This window comes from Drosophila yakuba, chromosome 2R, assembly GCF_016746365.2.
Source record: "Drosophila yakuba strain Tai18E2 chromosome 2R, Prin_Dyak_Tai18E2_2.1, whole genome shotgun sequence".
Taxonomy (NCBI): domain Eukaryota; kingdom Metazoa; phylum Arthropoda; class Insecta; order Diptera; family Drosophilidae; genus Drosophila; species Drosophila yakuba.
The window spans coordinates 10,137,809-10,156,009 of record NC_052528.2 but is presented as its reverse complement, the minus strand read 5'-3'; the positions used below and the strand labels follow the sequence as shown (position 1 = coordinate 10,156,009).

General features: G+C 45.6%; 4 protein-coding genes and 1 long non-coding RNA gene across 6 annotated transcripts; 3 read left to right on the top strand and 2 right to left on the bottom strand.

Annotated features, from left to right (window-relative positions):
- Positions 1-71: 71 nt before the first annotated feature.
- LOC6529941 (growth factor receptor-bound protein 2) lies at positions 72-7,825 on the bottom strand. Its single transcript, XM_015197028.2, has 6 exons — positions 7,687-7,825; positions 6,791-7,076; positions 2,643-2,740; positions 2,460-2,579; positions 2,221-2,386; positions 72-2,008 (listed from the first exon to the last, which is right to left on the bottom strand). The coding sequence occupies exons 2-6, from the start codon at positions 6,866-6,868 to the stop codon at positions 1,835-1,837; spliced, it is 636 nt and encodes a 211-aa protein (XP_015052514.1). The 5' UTR covers positions 6,869-7,076; positions 7,687-7,825; the 3' UTR covers positions 72-1,834.
- Positions 3,039-6,784, bottom strand: LOC120321023. Its single transcript, XR_005560579.1, has 2 exons — positions 3,539-6,784; positions 3,039-3,474 (listed from the first exon to the last, which is right to left on the bottom strand). It is a non-coding gene; the product is annotated as an uncharacterized LOC120321023 (long non-coding RNA).
- Positions 7,826-7,901: 76 nt separating the features above from the next.
- Positions 7,902-11,098, top strand: LOC6529940 (guanylate kinase-associated protein mars). The gene is made up of 2 exons (XM_002090859.3): positions 7,902-9,550; positions 9,608-11,098. Exons 1-2 carry the CDS (start codon positions 8,032-8,034, stop codon positions 10,858-10,860), a joined length of 2,772 nt encoding a protein of 923 aa, XP_002090895.1. The 5' UTR covers positions 7,902-8,031; the 3' UTR covers positions 10,861-11,098.
- Positions 11,099-11,528: 430 nt separating this feature from the next.
- On the top strand, positions 11,529-18,189 carry LOC6529938 (protein lin-54 homolog). Of its 2 annotated transcripts, none has more exons than XM_015196550.3 (5): positions 11,529-11,906; positions 14,860-16,313; positions 16,374-17,275; positions 17,364-17,503; positions 17,571-18,189. In XM_015196550.3, the coding sequence occupies exons 1-5, from the start codon at positions 11,882-11,884 to the stop codon at positions 17,894-17,896; spliced, it is 2,847 nt and encodes a 948-aa protein (XP_015052036.1). In that variant the 5' UTR covers positions 11,529-11,881; the 3' UTR covers positions 17,897-18,189. The 2 variants fall into 2 exon arrangements, with proteins under 2 accessions (XP_015052036.1, XP_002090893.1); XM_002090857.4 differs by lacking the exon at positions 11,529-11,906 and adding an exon at positions 14,597-14,799.
- Positions 12,601-14,446, top strand: LOC6529939 (elongation factor Tu, mitochondrial). The gene is made up of 2 exons (XM_002090858.4): positions 12,601-12,775; positions 12,832-14,446. The coding sequence occupies exon 2, from the start codon at positions 12,861-12,863 to the stop codon at positions 14,328-14,330; it is 1,470 nt and encodes a 489-aa protein (XP_002090894.1). The 5' UTR covers positions 12,601-12,775; positions 12,832-12,860; the 3' UTR covers positions 14,331-14,446.
- Positions 18,190-18,201: the final 12 nt, after the last annotated feature.

The following is an 18,201-nucleotide window of genomic DNA, read 5'->3' as shown; positions in this document are numbered from 1 at the left end:
GCCACTTATCGATAGCTCCACAAGTTGCAGTCGAAATTCCCCTTTTAGCCGCCCAATCAAATTCAATTGTATATATATCATAGTTTATTAGATAAATCAGTTTGTTGCTTAAACTACGTCCTCAACTTAACATACCGTATGCAATGTTTCATTTGTGTATTCGCTTGTTAGTTAATATCTAAACCTTGTCAATTGCCTGCTTTATTGTTACGATTAGAATTTATGTTTAAATATGCGGCTACTACTGGTTCTGGGCCGGGAAATGCTCGCCAACGCCTGCAAATATGCTCAAAAAGTACAAAACTGTCGTGCGTCCAGCTGCTGGCCAATATAAATTGCGGCTTATATAAACTATGGCCTATCAAAAGTTATTTTTGATGTGTTGTTTCCATGAGGCATCGTCGTCGTGTTTCTTAGTTTGGTGGATATTAGGAAAATGTATAAATGTATTTGCTTCGATATATATTTATATATAGATAAAAAAATAGGCCTTAAATGTTTCGTTTTAGCATTTTGTTGTTGTTTAAATTACTTTATATTGGCAACTCTCATTACATTTGTTAATGCATATAGTTATGTAGTTGAAAAACGCTCAAACGTGCAACTAATTCGCTTTGCTGATGACAAAAAAGGTTACACACAGCACACTCAACCAATTATATAAATAGTAGTAGTAATAATTTATAGCACAATATGATATAGCAGCAGTTTGAAACTTTTTACACATGTCACAAATGTTTCCTTCCAGTTTTCAAGATTCATTTTTCGTCCATAGAGTTTGTGGTCAGAAGACGGGATGTAAATTATAATTATTGACAATTTTAAACTTTAAAGCGAAGGGACCAAAATTTCACATATTCAATTTACAGTCGCCGCAAAAGTTGCATGTGCAGCCGAGGCCTAATATCGTTCAATTTGCATTAAGAAGATACATATTTATTTATAGATGCGTGCATGTATGCATATAGTAACCAGCGATGCAAAAATTAATTTAATTTATGTGGTAGGCATTTACGATAATATAATATAAATTTTGTTTTAATTGTCTTCAGCTTTGAGACATTTAGGCAAAAGTTTTGTTTTCATAGTGAATTTGTTTTGTTTTCTATAAAACGTGTTAAGCATTAGGTTGGTTGTTGTTGGTTGTAATTCGTTATCATATAATCATAATAATATAAGTGTTTGCTCGCTTTAAAACGCACTCGTTCACATCAAAAACATCAAAAATAAACTAAAGAGCACATGTAGGGCAATCCTCAACACTCGTTTAAAAGCACAGGACAAAAGTTCTCTTTCAATTCTCTTCATCGAACTTAAATTATATATTTATATAAAAAATCCGTTTGTTTACAATAATAATAATAGTGCCATCTGGTATGTAGACATACTTGCATATGCCTATAGTTGCGGTCAAGATGCTAGCAGTGAGTTTTGTCATCTATCTGGAAGGATGCCAGAGGAAAACTGCGATCGAATGCTTTTTATTCGGCCGCACCTATGCATACACAAATAAATTTACATATCTAGTTTAAAGTGTCACTCAGTTGCTAATAAACGATTTCGTAATGGTATCGTAATGTAATTGTTTTATCAAAAAACGTCAAAACGTAAAAAATGCATTCGGCTTATAGGCTTAAACTTGTGTTGTATACGTTGTCTACAGAATTTATGTCCACGTTTCTTGTATATAAATATTTAAAATTTGTGTTTAGTTTCTTCTTGTTGTTATTCGCAATTGCTGATGATGCTGCCTAATCGTTATGGGGTGTGTGTTGTGTATTTAGCGTTTCCCGGAGAGGGTTGTGTGTGGCGTCCCTCCTTAGAAGTTATCTTATTATGAATGATATGGCGTCACATAAGTTGCTGGGAAGATTCCTTTCCTATTGCCGATCTCGCCGTTCCACCAGTTCTCATCGGAGCGATCTGTGACGGTGATGACATCGCCGCGTCTGAAGTCCAATTCCCCGGATTCCTGTGGCACAAAATCGTACAGCGCCTGCACGAGCATCTGCAATAAAGAAATCGTTCGGACATCATGAATCCAACTAATATTCTTGGCATCACTGCTTGTTTATAGTTCAAATGGGTGGGCGTCAGCCTACGAAAGCATGACCTCAATGTGTTGTGTTATGCGAAATTTGTATTTTTAAAATGAATCTGCATGTCTGTCTGCTGGGCAGACTTGTCAATGGAATGGCATGGTATGGACGGCACACCCACCTCTTCAGGTATCATATCTCGCAATTTGACATCCTGCGACCGGGAAACGCTCGCCGTCCGATGATATTCGACCAGTTCGTTGAGGGAGTTGAACTTGACCACCCACAGGAAGAATTTGCTTTGGGCATCGCGCAGAACCTTGAAATGCTGAACGCCATCGGGGCATCTGTAGAGCAAAGGTTTTCGTTTCGATTATGTGGTTTCGATCATATGAAAGATGGGCCCATGAGGGAACTCACTTGACTGATAGGGAGAAATCGCCGGGACTGGATTCGCTGATGCGTATCAAGAAGGCGCCTTCGTGCTTATTTGACAGCAGCTTCTCGGCATCGGCGCGTGTGATGCGTCCGTAGTACCAGCTACAATCGAAATGATTATTATTTGGTGCGTTTCTATTTGGAAATAGTTCGTTATGAACTTACTCGTGATTCTTCATTTCTATGTAATTACTGGGTATGAGGCCTTCCTTTCCATCCAGCTCCGCACGATACCAATTTGAATCGTCTTCCATATTTAATATCTGTAAGACAGACGTTTCAATGATTATTGTTTTATAGTTGCAATAATTCAATAAGTAAAATCAAATAATTAAAGCAAAGGGTATGTTTTGGGGCTCTGAATACTAAACCGACCTTTTTTAACTCTAATTTGTAGTATTATTAACCATATTTTCAAAAAAACATTTTAAAATTAAAGCTAGATTTGTAAAGAAGAAGAAGAAGGCATAAAATACCCACATCTTGTACCTCTACCTCTGCCCAAACACATTCCTATTATTATATTTAGCTAAATACAGTTGAGAAATAAGCGACCAAAAATATGTTCAATAAATTCTTAGATTATTCAATGCAGTTATTTAAACCGGAGCATCGGATTTTAATTGCCATTTCTCCCGCTTGTACACCAGAACCCAGAACCAGATGCACAGTGAGTAATCCGATCCCCGAAAATTCTTTGTAAGAACCTGCCTGCCTTGTTTCCAACTCGAAGGCCACACCCCTTTAATCGCCCCCAGACAATGGGGATCAATCGAGACATTCTTCCGCTTTGTTTATTGGGGACTGGTGGCCCGATTCCCCAGTGATTGTGATTGTGATTCGATGAGCAGTTTTCAATTGCTTGTTGTTTGAGTGTTGTCCCCAAAACTGTGTCAGTGCGCAATCAGCGAAGATGGGCTTACGGCTTACGGTTTGGGAAACGTATTTATGTTTATCTATTATCTCCTCTATTCTCATATCTGTTTCTTGCGAAACGCTAAAAATAAACAAGCATTATGGCCGACATGTGATAAGAATGTTAAGTGAAACGGAGCACTCACTCGAATGGGCGAATTTCACTTTTGTATACGTCTTGGTGTACTTTTTGTGTATCTAATGGACTTTTTCCTAGCCCATTTCGCATGCCAATGACACAACAGGCTGCCGCCTACGTAATCGGCGACTTTTATGATATCTTACGATTGACAGACGAAATGGAAGATTGTCTATCTGCGGAGGTCACGGCGTTTGTTTGACCACTGGGAATTTCCAGATTCGAAGGTGCTGAGTGGAGCTTTTTATGAATGAATCTCGCTTGACGACTTGACGTCGCCCAGCAGCCTTCATTTTTCGGCCCCTGTTTGATTTTGCCTAAGGAAATCGTTGCACAGACACATAGGAAATGTATTTATTGTGCAAAGGTCAGGATTCCGCCTTTTAGTTAAGTCTTGAGTAAATATACTCTTATCTTTGTGTGTTTCTCCCATTTTTCGCCAACGGATTTTTCCCTGAGCAGTTGAGTTTATTTGGCAGCTTTGTTGTTTTCCAATATCGTTTGTTCGTCAAGTCGGAATAATGTCATGGCATTCAAATGAGTCACTCAAAAAACCCCTGGCGATACTGTGTAGTTGCGGGGTGGCTTGTTTTCTGGAGTTGCAACTTGTAATTACCCCTCGAATGTCTCATCGATAATTACTATCATAAGAGGTTCGTAACAAACATAATACTCTACACACAGATCGATTTCATACTAATTAAAGATACGGATGTATGAGATATCCCATATTCGAGTATTCGTATACCGATGTTCCGTGTTTTTTTGGCTACATTTTCGCACGTCGGATTGTGGCGGGGATTTGGGTGGTGTGTGGGTGTCAATGTCGTTTCCAGCTTATGTAAGGCCCAATTGTTGTGCTCGCTGTTGGCTGAGGCAGTGGGATTTTGCCCGCTCAGCTGGAGCTGGATCTGGCCGACTAATTGGCATAGCTCCATAGTTCTAGTCCACCCCATAGCCGAGATCCCGCCCGCATCTGTCACCCAGACATTGTTCATCGTATATTTATTTTATTTTTAGATTGTTTCATTCATTGAAAACAGCCGCCGAGAAATTCATTTCCACGGATTCGTCGTCTATTACAGAAAGTTTTCTCGCCGCTCTGCACAGGGAAAAACCAGAAGGGGTTTTATTGCATTCTTTTAGAAATAAAGTCTACTTAAATGTGTTGAAAATCCATTTACCATATACTCCATAATCGAATAATAAACCAAATGTGATGGATGTGCCAATTTTATATGATATTTTGAGAACTGCATGAGGGTGGAGTACCATTTATTTCAGTGCAGGGAATGTGCCTGCCTGTTGGATAATGCATAAATATTCAGCAGCGCTCTCGGAAGGCAGGCACGTAGTGGCCATGATTGTTATTATCAATTGTTTATACTCGTATGCTTATGTAATTACTAGAGAAAAATTCTATTGCAGTTTCGGATTCTACGCTGAAAAGTGTCTAAGCAACACGAACGTTCACTTTTCGCTATTTTCGCGACAAGCGAAAGTTGAACTATTTAGAATCCCATTTCGTGTTTCGTTGTGATGATAGAACGTGGCCGCATTTAGTGCCCACACAAGGCCGTTAGAATTGGAGATGTACTTCTTGGAAAATGGAGCTCCAAATATCCAAGAAATGCGCTGCTCTGAAAACCTGTTTCTGGATAGAAACCCAATTATATGTTTGATGATTCACGAACCATCTCGCTCTCTCTATCGCCTAAATGCCTGCGTGTTTGTTGGATTGGGCATCTTCTCAGATAAGGCCATCGAAAAGTGACTAAGCACTGGCAAACACAAATGCGCTCGAAGTTCGAACAGAGAGATATGCGTATCTCCTATGCTAGATAATCGTGTAGTTCTGCCTGCCTGCTCTTATCCCCCGATCAGCCTACCCAGAACACAGAACCCAGAACCGAACACCCAGAACTATGGGTTAAACGAACTATGACTATCAGTGCGGATTGTTTACCCGAGTGATAAGCCCGTACAGCTGGGCAGAGGGCTCATCTACGGCGTAGAAGCCTCTAATGGACGGGATCAGCGCACACACTTGACCTTCGGGCGGCGATAAAGAAGCCTCTTCGGCGAGTCATTGACACCATCAATCAGCAGCAGCAGCCGCAGCAACAAATGCTGCAAATGCAGCAGCGGCATATGGAAAAGAGGCGCAAAAACAGAGAAAAAAACAAAAAAAGGAGCAAAAGGGAGAAAACCTGCCACAAGCCTGGGTCCCTGCTGTGACTAACCTACGACAAGGTAGACACACAGCAACGAAAATCAGCTTACAGCGCGCCCTGGCAACAAGAAACCGGAAAATTCGCCAGCCAAAACAAAGGGTTTGGCCTAGGACAGCCAGCCAGCCAGCCAGCCAGCTAGTGAGCCAACACAAACACAAACACCTGGAAGGAAGCTAGAGATCGAATCGCAGCCTGCCAGCAAGCAGCCTTTTCTTGGCCAGAAAGCCAGTAAGCCAGAGCATACAACCAACCGGGCTCGCATCGGATGTCCCCCACAAAGTTCCGCAAAGGCGAGGGGGCATCGAATATATCATAAAAAACTGCTGGGACTTTTCTTTCAAGCATTGGGAAAAAACTAATAAAAAGTTGGAATAGCATACCAGCTATTTCTATCATACGAGCAGGAAATCACTCATTAATTCAAATAAAATTGAAAACATGGAAAAAAGTGAAAAATGCTAGATTGAGAGTATAGAATTGAGTATAGTTCAAAGTAATTATGAACAAGTACGTTGATGTATTTTTTATTGATTTAGAAATCCTAACTACACATCATTTTCATTCAGACTCATATCAGAGCTCTATACACATTATATGAGGTCAAAATGTGATCTTGGTAGATTAGAATTGCATTTGGGAAATGCAAAATCAACGATATTTTAAAAAGTGTTGCTCTACAAGGATTTTGGAAAACTTTATATAACTGGTACACTCCACTGATTGGTAAGTAGAGTAAGAGTATTCCAGCTGCGGTGGGCCATGAGTCGTAATCCTTTCGTGCCGCCTTTTGCGAGTGCACCTTTTGAACCTCTTTAGCCAGCTTTTGCGACTGCTGTCTGTTTGGTCGCGATTTAGTAACAAAATCTGTCTGGCGATTGAACCTAGGATGTGGGTTAAGGCAACGACCTGGACGGAGATTATGCATGCAGGACCTGCCACGCCCCCCCTTCCCCTTTCCCGCGCCCATTCAACGCGAAGCCTATGAATAAATGCAGATATTATGATTTTAGAACCGCAGTACTCACCTTCAGGATCTGAGTTTTGCGAAAACTCAGCTCGTCGTCGGCCGTCGCCGAGAAATCGTGTTTGGCAATCGCTTCCATTTTGTTGTGTTGATTTGTGCGCAGTTAGAAAACGCTTTCGGAGTTTGTTTCGAATTTAGTTGCAATTGTAGTTTTGGTTTTAGTTTTATCAGCCTTGATGCACCACACACACACACAGACACAAGCACACGCACAGAGACACAGGCACACACGCTCTCTGCTCTTTCTCTCGCTCTCTCTCTGAATTTGTCTCACTCACTACTCAATGCTGTGGAAATGAAAACGAAACGAATCCGCGATTAGTTAGCGCACATTATATAAACGATAAATCATGGATATTCGGCAGCGCGCTTTTCCCAGTTCGGTTCGGTTAATAATAATATATTTATCTTTGCCCAAGGCAAGGGAAGAAAGCGATTAAAAATACACCGACGACGACGACATTCCCAGGCGGAGCAGCAACAGAGAATGAACACAGACACGAGCCGCTCTCTCCACCGCCGCTCAGCGCTCACTGTGTGGGTGTGTGTGCGTGAGCGTGGCAACGTTGCCAGCAGCTTGCAATTTGGAATTTCGGGAAAAGCAGGTACCGCAAAAGCAATTAGACGATGTTTAGCTATTACTTGTTGTTATGCGTTATAAGTAGCCTAAAATAATGTGCAATGTGTTGCTTAGAACACAATTAACATTTGACAATCTAGGGCGTGGGTGCTTGCTGTTGGCAATGCTGCCGCGGTGACGTTGTTGTTTGTTTTACTTTTTGTAACCCCAATAAACACACACACACTCGCACACGCGGCGCTTATATTTCTATATGTACAAGTTTCGGCGAAATATTTTCGAGTTTCTAGCACTTGCAAACCGGCCGCCGGGCTTACAATTTTTAGGGCCTAGGATGGCTGCAAGCTTAAACGACACTAATTAAGCGCGGAAGCGGTTTGGTTAACATATTACTACTGCTAAATTTGTAATGCACTTTTATTTTCATAGCAGCGTGACCGTGGCTGGGTCGCTTTTATATACCAAGAAAATATGCTGGACACAACACTATGGCAAAGGCATAGTGCAGGGGCATTTTAGTTTTCCTTCGCCTGGTCACACCGCAAGACGCTTCGCCATTTTAAAAATCAAAAATCAGACGCTTTGCCGGAAAACTCAGCATCACGATTCAATTCTAACCGGACACTTCAGTTTGACCAGCCCCACGCTTCACAGCAGTCACCATGCAGCGCCACAAGGCACTGTACAAGGAACAATCGCTGGTGCTAAGTCCGCGCAACCACTGCCAGGAGAACAGAGATCGGTTGCAAGCCGCGCGCGCCAAGAAACGGGACGATTGTTTTTACCAAAACCGCATCATCAGTGTGAGTCCCACGCCTGTCAAAGTGAAGCCATTGGTGGCTGGCCCAGCGGTTCTGCCCCAGGAGAATGTGGCCCCCAAACTGGAAATTCAGGAGCAGCTGCAGCTGGACAAGAAGCATACCGAACAGCCGCAGGAATCCAAGCCCAAGGCCTCCCGCCAGAAACTCTATTTACAACGCTACATGGAGTGGAAGACAGCCAAGAGCAAAGAGCATGAGCAGCACGACCAGACGCGTCGAGGGGCAGCCATCAATGCCCCGACCGTACATCAATCAAAGGTCTTACCTAAATCTCAAACATTTCGGGCTCCCGAAAACTTGGTTTCTGCAAAACAGAAGGAGGCTGCTCCCGTGTTTCACCCATCCAAGAGGTGTTCTCTCTACGTGATTGCCAATCCCACTGGCAAGGGAAAATCAAATGAACCGCAGAGGCCTTCAATACCCAAGCCATCGTCTGTCGCCAAAGTGGCAGCTGCTCCATCAAAACCCGTGGCTGCTGCTGCCGCGTTCGCCAGGCAAAAATCGGCTGCTTCGGCAACAAAAATAGTGCCTCCAAGCCGTCAGACCAACAATCCAGTGGCTTTGGCCAGGCAAAAAGCAGCTGCGCGGCCCCTTCCCAGCACAACGACGCAAACGTCTAGCTTGAGGCCTAGGCATCCTGTGATTGAAGCGAAGAGGATTACAACCATACCCAGACCCACCCCAGCGACAGTCAACAAAGCGAAAGCGGCTAGCGTACGGCAACAGCACCCAGTGGTCAGCACAAAGCCCAGATTACCTGCGCCGGCGGCACCACGGACAGCAAGACTGTCCAGTGTGCAGTCCCAGCCTTTCGAGAAACCTTTGGCAAACATGGCACCAGTGGCACGTCGTGCGAATGTAGTAAAACCGCAGCCTATTCGGGGTGGAGGTGGTGCCGCGGCCAAATTTAAGGACACAGCTGGAGCTACCAGCAAGGCAGCAAGCCACTCCATGCTGATGAAGGCCATCAAGCCAAAGAGCCAGTACACGAGGCTTCAGGAAAACGTACGAAAGCTTCCTCAGCTCAAAGCTGAGTTACTGCAGGCGGCGACATTAGATATACCGCCTGTCACGCCGCTTGAGATCCATAATTCGTTTATAGACCAGGCCACATCAACGCAGTGCAAATCCAACAATAGCAGCGTTCATCTTGTGAAGACTTTTGGCGACAGCATCTCGTTGAGCCCGGTGGCACCGGTCAGAGCTGATAGAGAAAATTCGGCCAAAAGGCAGTTGCTGCCGGCGGATAAGAAGGAGGCGTCAGTTCCGGTGGCAAAGAAGAAGTTCGACTTTACGCGTTACTCTGTGGCTAATTCGCCGGCGGAAGACTCGCTCATCTTGGATCCTCAGCAGACGACTAGTAAGTTTAGGGTATTCTTGTTCCAATCTCAATTTCAAACTCACACTACCTCCTCAGTAAAAGAAGCCAGCGGAGACTCCACTTTGGTGCCAGAGGAGGCAAAGACACCGCCACGTCGCGAATCCAATGGAATGCCCAATTATCTCAGTCCATTTGTAAGTGTCTCGCGGGGTAAGGTGAACTCGCGCTGTGAGAAGGAGAAACGGAATAGCTTCTACCTGCCCAATGAGGAATCGCCCTTGGAAGTTCGCCGTGCCGTCGAATCTGTTCTGTATTTCCGACTGCAGCTGGAAAACGAGGTCACGCGCCTCCAAGGCCTTTGCGCTGAATGGGAGGCGTACAGCAGGGAAAATGAGGCACGGTTGCAGGAAACGGGCGGCATTGACATGATCAACGTGACCATTGGCCAGACACGTCTGTTAACCACTAAAAAGATGATGCAGTTCAGCAGCCTGATCGATCGTTGCGAAGCTGGCGCGACCGGGAAGAATCGCCAGCCAAACGACGGCAGTGAGGACTCAAAACCGGTGCAGGCTGAGGATCTTGAGGGCTGGTGGGACATGTTGCGGCTGCAGAGCGAAAACGTGGACAAGCGTTTCGATAACCTGAAGCGTTGGAAGGCCAACGACTGGCTGGATCCGGATGCAGTGGCCGAGGAACCCAAGCAGGCGAAGCCAAAGCCCAAGATAAGTTGCAACATGAAGATCAAAGCGAAGGCCAAGCCCAGCAGCAATTTGAAGCAGTTCCTCCGCAAAGCCCATGCCAACATGAAGAAGACCAAGGTGGAAGAGCCAGCGTTGGAGGATGCCAAGCCCTCCACGTCCTCGCGACACAGTTCGCCTCGTGTAATCGTAGTTCGCAATCGCAGATCTTTTTCGCCTGCCCGCACAGTGCTCCGCATGTCCACCGGCGAGGGTCGTCAGTCGATTGCGCCAAATGCGCTCCTCAAATCAGCGATCCTCGCGGCCGCAGAGCAAAACGCTGCCAAGACGCCGCCTCCCAAGCCGCGAGCTTCCATCCTTAAGACGCCCGGGACCACAAAACGCCAGAACCGTGGTGTGCTCTTCAGCGCCAAGAAAAGCGTACGGCGATTCCAGTTCACCTACGAAGAGGGCAACATTAGCAACGACGAGACGGTGGGCGCCGACAAACTGGAGGACTGCGAAGAAGACATGTCGCTGGAGGCATCCACGGAACGCAGATCCCTGGAGCAGAATCCCGGAACGGGTCAGGAGAATGGGGGAACTCCTCGCACGTACACGTTGCGCAACCGGCGTGTGAATCTGCGTCCCTCCTCCGAGTTTATGTAGTGTTGTCCGTGGAGAGTCGTATTCCGATGTAGAATTGTTTATACTTTTATCTTAATATTTTATTGCGGATGCCATTAGGTGTTAATTGTTTAAGATGTTAAAATTTACTATTGGCGTTTTAAATATTCGTCGTTAGTGTTTTGTGAAAATGGAATATTATTTTATTTTTGATTATCTACATTAACTTAAATATATCGTAAACTTAGTTGAAGAAATAAATGAGAGAAGAATAAATAAATTTTAAATGTTTTCTTATTTAAAATAAAAAATTGAATTCACCGATAACGAATTATTTTTATGGAAAGGGGCTAGAAATTTAATTACAGTATTGACTTAAAATATTGTACGCGCCTCAGCTTTTAAGAATTTACAGATATATATACATATTTTATATTTTAACCATTATAACAGTTTTGAAAAGAGTGAAACTTTTTGGAATGCATACATTTCCAAATTTTTATGTTTCAAAAATTGATATACTTCATTTTCTCATCATTTTTAAAGTTTTCTAAATAAATTCTTAGTTGTGGTATGGGTATTTGCTAACATTTTATTCAAGTCATAAACCTTCATTGCTATGTATTATTGTGGTATGTTTTTGAGGTATTTTCGAGTATTTCCTAAGAAAATGTCAGTATATCTGAGTAAGTATGGCGGTATAATTTAACGGTTGCGCTACGGTCCCACTCTGATTCATAAATGTAATGGAAGTCCACTCGACGGCAATTTAAATTGAATTTTGAATTTGCTGTTGCAATTGATTGTAAATACGCGCTGATAAGGCCGCCAAATGAAAGTGCAAATAGCAGTGATATCGCGAAGCGCATCTCACCGCAGTGACTAACCACCTCTCGACCGTTTCGTTCGCCCGCGACGCCCTTTGAGTTCAACTCATTCACATTTCTCAGTGTGCAGATTTTCTTTTTGTTTTGCCTGCAATCACCGCGCACTGCATTCAAAACAGGGTCCAACACACAACTCCCGACACCCAACGGCACAGGATACGCAATAACGACCAAACATGGACACCAGTGGCGGAAATTTGGGTGAGGATCTAATCATTTCGTATTTCAAATTGAATTTTCAACCTCTGGTACAGCGTGTACTCGCCATGGCAGTTGGGCCGTTCGCTGGCGCGCAAATTGTTCCCATCGATTTGTGGCTTCCCCTTCGCTTATTTACCCCTCTGCCCCGCGACCGACAAGCGGACTATTGTGCACATATTGCATTTCGATATGCCTATATCTGGCAATGGGTCTGAATTTAGATTTTTCGTAAGTTTTTGCACTCTGCTGACGAAACGAAAAAGTGCTTTTAACGATCTGGGAACGACCCAGGGCGCGGCGTTGCCAGAAAGCTTGTTACACATATAGACATGTGCTTGTTTGTGTTGGTGTTTTTAGTGGGGTACAGTCTTGGGGGCAAATGTTTTTACCGTGTAAAAACTATGCAAGCGTACAATTTGTGCATTGACAAGTTCTTTAATCACATTAGCAAGTTATTTTAGGTTTTGGTACATTTTATAAGGCTTGATGAGTGGTCGAGTTGGATGTTTAATGGGTGGAAAAAAACGCGCACAAAATAATAACGTCAACATGAGGCTGCCACCCCTTTGTATTTTCTTATGCAAAAGTAGCAGTGAACAAATATATTATTTCACTTCAAATTAAATATTTAATGTAGTAACCTTTTTAAAACTAGTGTAATACCTAATAATTATTTTTTCATTATAAAGGGGTTTTGTTTAAAATTAATGTTACCTATCGATATGTGGGTGGCCTATCGAACAACCTACACGAGGTGGCAGCTCTGGAGCACAGCACATTTCAGGGTTTACGCAATTTCGAGCCGTAAGATTTTCTTCGACCTGTGAAAAGGCATTTTACCCCCTGCCAGGACTGTTAAATCTACACTCGTAAGTGCAGCAGGACCTATCCGCCACATAGCGCAGATCCTAATCCACATCTCCAGTTAGAAGCACCAATAGGAAGCCCAGAACCATGTCACATGCATTTGCCGCCGCCGTCTGCCGGTCCACCGCATCCATGTCATTGGCCCTGCGCTGCAGCCGGCGCGCCATGAGCTCCGCCAGATTGCTGCGTATGGCGGGTGCCACTGCCTCCTCCACTGCCTGCAAGGACTGGCAGAGAAACGGACTACTTGCTGCGCCCAGGACCGGCAACATGCAGCAGTACCTTCGCCAGTACGCCAACGAGAAGAAGGTATTCGAGCGCACCAAGCCCCATTGCAATGTGGGCACCATTGGCCATGTGGATCACGGCAAGACCACTCTCACGGCGGCCATCACCAAGGTTCTGGCCGACAAGCAGCTGGCCGAGAGCAAGAAGTACAATGAAATTGACAATGCGCCCGAGGAGAAGGCTCGTGGCATCACCATCAATGTAGCCCACGTGGAGTACCAGACGGAGACCCGCCATTACGGCCACACAGATTGTCCTGGACATGCGGATTATATCAAGAACATGATCACCGGCACTGCCCAGATGGATGGAGCCATTCTCGTTGTGGCCGCCACCGATGGCGCTATGCCCCAGACCCGTGAGCACATGCTGCTCGCCAAGCAGATTGGCATTGACCACATTGTGGTGTTCATCAACAAGGTGGACGCCGCCGATGAGGAAATGGTCGACTTGGTTGAGATGGAGATCCGGGAGCTGCTCACTGAGATGGGCTATGATGGCGACAAGATTCCTGTGGTCAAGGGCTCGGCGCTGTGCGCTCTCGAGGACAAGAGCCCCGAAATTGGCAAGGAGGCGATCCTGAAACTGTTGCAGGAGGTAGATAGCTTCATCCCCACGCCTGTGCGCGAGCTGGACAAACCTTTCTTGCTGCCTGTTGAGAATGTGTACTCGATTCCCGGACGCGGAACCGTCGTCACTGGCCGCCTGGAGCGCGGAGTGGTCAAGAAGGGCATGGAGTGCGAGTTCGTGGGCTATAACAAGGTGCTCAAGTCGACGGTGACGGGCGTAGAGATGTTCCACCAGATTCTAGAGGAGGCGCAAGCCGGCGATCAGCTGGGAGCTCTGGTGCGCGGCGTAAAGCGAGATGACATTAAGCGCGGCATGGTCATGTGCAAACCCGGCAGTGTTAAGGCCCTCGATCAGCTGGAAGCCCAGGTGTACATCCTGTCCAAGGATGAAGGCGGCCGCACAAAGCCCTTCATGTCCTTCATCCAACTGCAGATGTTCTCCCGCACATGGGATTGCGCCGTGCAGGTGCAGATTCCCGACAAGGAAATGGTCATGCCCGGCGAAGACACTAAGCTCATACTGCGCCTCATCCGGCCAATGGTCCTGGAGCAGGGACAGCGCTTCACGCTGCGCGACGGAAACCTGACCCTGGGAACTGGTGTCGTTACCAGCACTTTGCCCCCTCTGACTGAATCGCAGCGATCCGAACTGACGGAGGGCAAGAAGGCGCGCGAGAAGAAGGTGGCGGCTAAGAAGTAGATCACCGGAACGCCGTCAGTCATTAAATAAAATCATATTCTTAAGCGATTTTTATGCATATTGTATAAGTTGTTGGCGCTTCAATCACAGTCGAGTAAAATATAAACAAACACCAACGGACAACAAAGTTTTAAATTTGGAATATTAGTATATTGAATTTAAAATTACAGTTTTGTTTTAATGTTGTTAGCTGGCATTTAAAATAATTAAATGAAGTTATCAGAATATAGAAATATTAAATGTAGGCGCCTGACATCGACAACTTATCGTTCTAGGATATCGGCATCGGCAGTAGACTCCTTCGATATCGAAATAGATCCGATAAATCAAACAAGCCCGATAATAGCATGACTATGACATTATACAACACTGTTGCAACCGCCTTGAGTGCAGCTGATGATAAAGAACATTTTGAAATTGATTTGAAAATTGACAAAAATGAGTACCTACCGCGTAGAGTACTTGTCCGGTAGATTCAAGCACCATAAACGTTTGTTGCAAAGTAATTAATAACTAATTGCATTCGCAGATTCTCTAGATGACACAGAACCATTGCCGGAGTTGAGTTTTGAAGACTTTTTGGAACCAACGTCGGAGAAAAGTTCCCAACACATGGAAATCGATGCCCTGGACTCGGAGGAAGATGATGGCGGTGGTGATGAGCTCGCTGATCCGGCCAACGATTCCCTGAACACGCCCCAGTTCAAGAAGAACGTGGTCAACATACTGGAGGACAAGAGGTTAAACCCGTCCGGAGTAACCGTTTTAAAGTCGCACGCCATTAAGGTGGTGACTGCTGGAGGCACACCTCCGGCCAATGCACAAGTTACGGACGTAAAGATACTGAACAAATTTAAACCAGTACCCAGTAATACCCTAAAGATCGGCAGCACAACCATAGCCACCAAATCCACACCGGGCACCATAACCAAAACCCTAAGCAACCTGACCCAGATTAAGACAAAAGATGGCCAAGTAATCTTTGTCCAGAAGTCTGTGCCTGGAACGCAAAGCGGCACTGCGGTGGCGGGGTCACCAAGCGGAGGAATACGACGGCTCGTGGCGCCTTCTGGCATCCAGAAGGCAGTGCTTTCTAAGGGTGTGACCTTGGCTAGCACGGGTCTGGTCAAGGCGGCGGTTCCTGCCAAAGCAAGTACCCCGGTTCCCGCCACAGCCATCACCCTGAAGGGCATCCAACCGCTGGCCGGAAGCAGTGCGAAGGCGCCATTATCCAGCACGCCGGCATCCACATCCGCATCCTCATCTCTGGCACAGCCCGCTAAAATTCAGGTAGTCCGCACTGCCGATGGCAAAATCATTAAGATCAATCAGGCTGGTTCCTCGCTATTGCTGAATGCCAAACAGGGAACTGGAACTACAGTCACACCAGGAGCATCCGCCGCTAGTTCTGTCAAACTATCTCCCTCTACGGGAAATGTGGTGCTTAGCAAGCCCGTTGGCCAAGTAGTGGTGAGAACAGAAACGCCTGTAAAGCAAGCGTCGGGCTCGGTTGCCAGTACATCCACAACACCGGGCAAGATGTTGGTTCAAAGTGGCGGCAAACAGATTCTTGTATCGAGCAAGAACATCATTAAGCTGTCACCAAATGCGGGGGCTACCAGTTCGAACACCCACACGACGGGCGGACAGACACCTTCCGCCTCGAGCGGATTGCATGCTATTCAGCTTCCTGGCAAGGGAGGAGTACAATATGTACGTGTCCTTACCAACAATAAGAGTGCCCCCGCAACAAGTGCAACAGCATCTGTGCCGAAGACGATGCAAACTCAGAAGATCACTGTGGTACGGTCTCCAGCTGCTAAGAGCGCTCCTGCCACAGCTACTACAACATCTGCAGCAGCAGCTCCAGCTGTAGCCGCATCGAAGGCAAACATTGCCATGGGCAGCACCAACAAGATTGTAATGCGTACAATGGGCGGCAGCATTGTGCCGCTGCCTTCCATGCAGACGTTGGTCCCAAAGGTTGGTAACTGTGTGTTGGTGAATATTTATTTTTTTCTAACTCCATTTCCATCTTTACAGCGTGCGCTGGGCGCCAGCACCAACGCCTCAAAACCAGTGAGTGCGGCGAGCAGCAGCGCCACTGCCAGTGGCAGCCAGGAGTCGCCACGCAAACACCGGCTTACCGATCTCAATATGCAGCTAAAGCAATTGGCCTCGGCCAGCAGTGATGCCAGTGACAGCAGCGATGCGGGTCCTGAGGCCAAAAAGCCGCGTTACGTCATTACCATGCAGCAAGGATCACAAAAGGCTTCCCAGCCAGTTCAGAAACTAGTTAATCGGCCAGCGAACGTGCAGCGTGTAGTGTCAAGCAGCACAAGTCCCAACACTCCAAAGAAAATCTACAACTTTGTTCAATCGACGGGAACTAACGGGGTCAAGTACATGATCTGTAATTCCGGTGTGCCGCAATCATCGACGAGTGCCATGCGACGGGGATACACTGGATATGTGGACAACAAGTTGCGACGCCCGCTATCCATTTCCTCGCAACAGCATCGTTTAAAGCAGATAAGTACCCCGCAGCAGTCAAAGCACCAGCAACTTCAAGCGCAGGCTAAACAAAGGATTAGGCAGCAGCAGCTGCCTACCGAGCAAAATGCGCCAACCAAAGTCGAGCCAAAGCTGCCGACACTACCTACGGGGCTAAAGGCCAACGCTCCCGCCAAGCCGCTCTTCGACATCCTAAAACCCCCAGCAACCGGGGCAGCAGCGGCTGTCGACGCGTTGGGCGGAATGACATCGCGGCGAAAGCATTGCAACTGCAGCAAGTCGCAGTGTCTAAAGCTTTATTGCGATTGCTTCGCAAACGGCGAGTTTTGCCAGGATTGTACCTGCAAGGATTGCTTCAACAATCTGGACTACGAGGTGGAGCGGGAGCGTGCTATTCGCAGTTGCCTTGATCGCAACCCCAGTGCCTTTAAGTAAGTTTATTTTGACGGAAAAGCTTATGATGTTAAAACGTGTTCAAAAGATGTTAATCCCATATCTACACCCTTTCTTTTTAAACAGACCCAAAATTACAGCACCCAATTCAGGTGACATGCGATTGCATAACAAAGGCTGCAACTGCAAAAGATCAGGCTGTCTCAAGAATTATTGTGAGTGCTATGAGGCAAAGATTCCCTGCACCAGCATATGTAAATGCGTTGGTAAGTAGACTTGTAACACGGTTTTTTGTTTATACGATCAAACTAACTAAATCACCTCATTCATCAGGTTGTCGAAACATGGAAGACCGTCCGGACGTGGACATGGACTCTTTGGACGGCTTGATGGGAGCAAAGGGTCTACCAAAGGACAAAGCTAGCAACAAGCAATCAAACGAGAATCGCGCAAATATGTATTTTACGGACGATGTCATCGAGGCGACCATCATGTGTATGATATCGCGGATTGTGATGCACGAGAAACAGAATATGCCCGTCGAGGACACGGAGCGCGAAGTGATGGAGGAACTGGGCGAAAGTCTGAACCAGATCATTACTTTTGCCAAGAAAAAGGACGACACCTCTCATCTGGATGAGTCCAAAACAACTTCTTAGGACTGCAAATTTAGTCACTCATGAATTAGTTCATAAGTTCAAAGAGTTCTTGACCTATTCTCAACCATATTCTAATTTGGCTTTCTAAAAGTTGACCTTAAAGTAACGTGTACACTATTAAAATAGCTTAAAACACAAAATGTATATACCATACATAGCAAATTTCAGATATAAGTCCATTTTATTTGGAAACGCCTTTTGGCCGACCATTGTAATTGTGTTTTAAACTTTTCCTTGAATTGGATGTAAATAATGTAGAGACTAAATAAAGTTTGATGACTATTAAACACAAATGAAAGGACGTG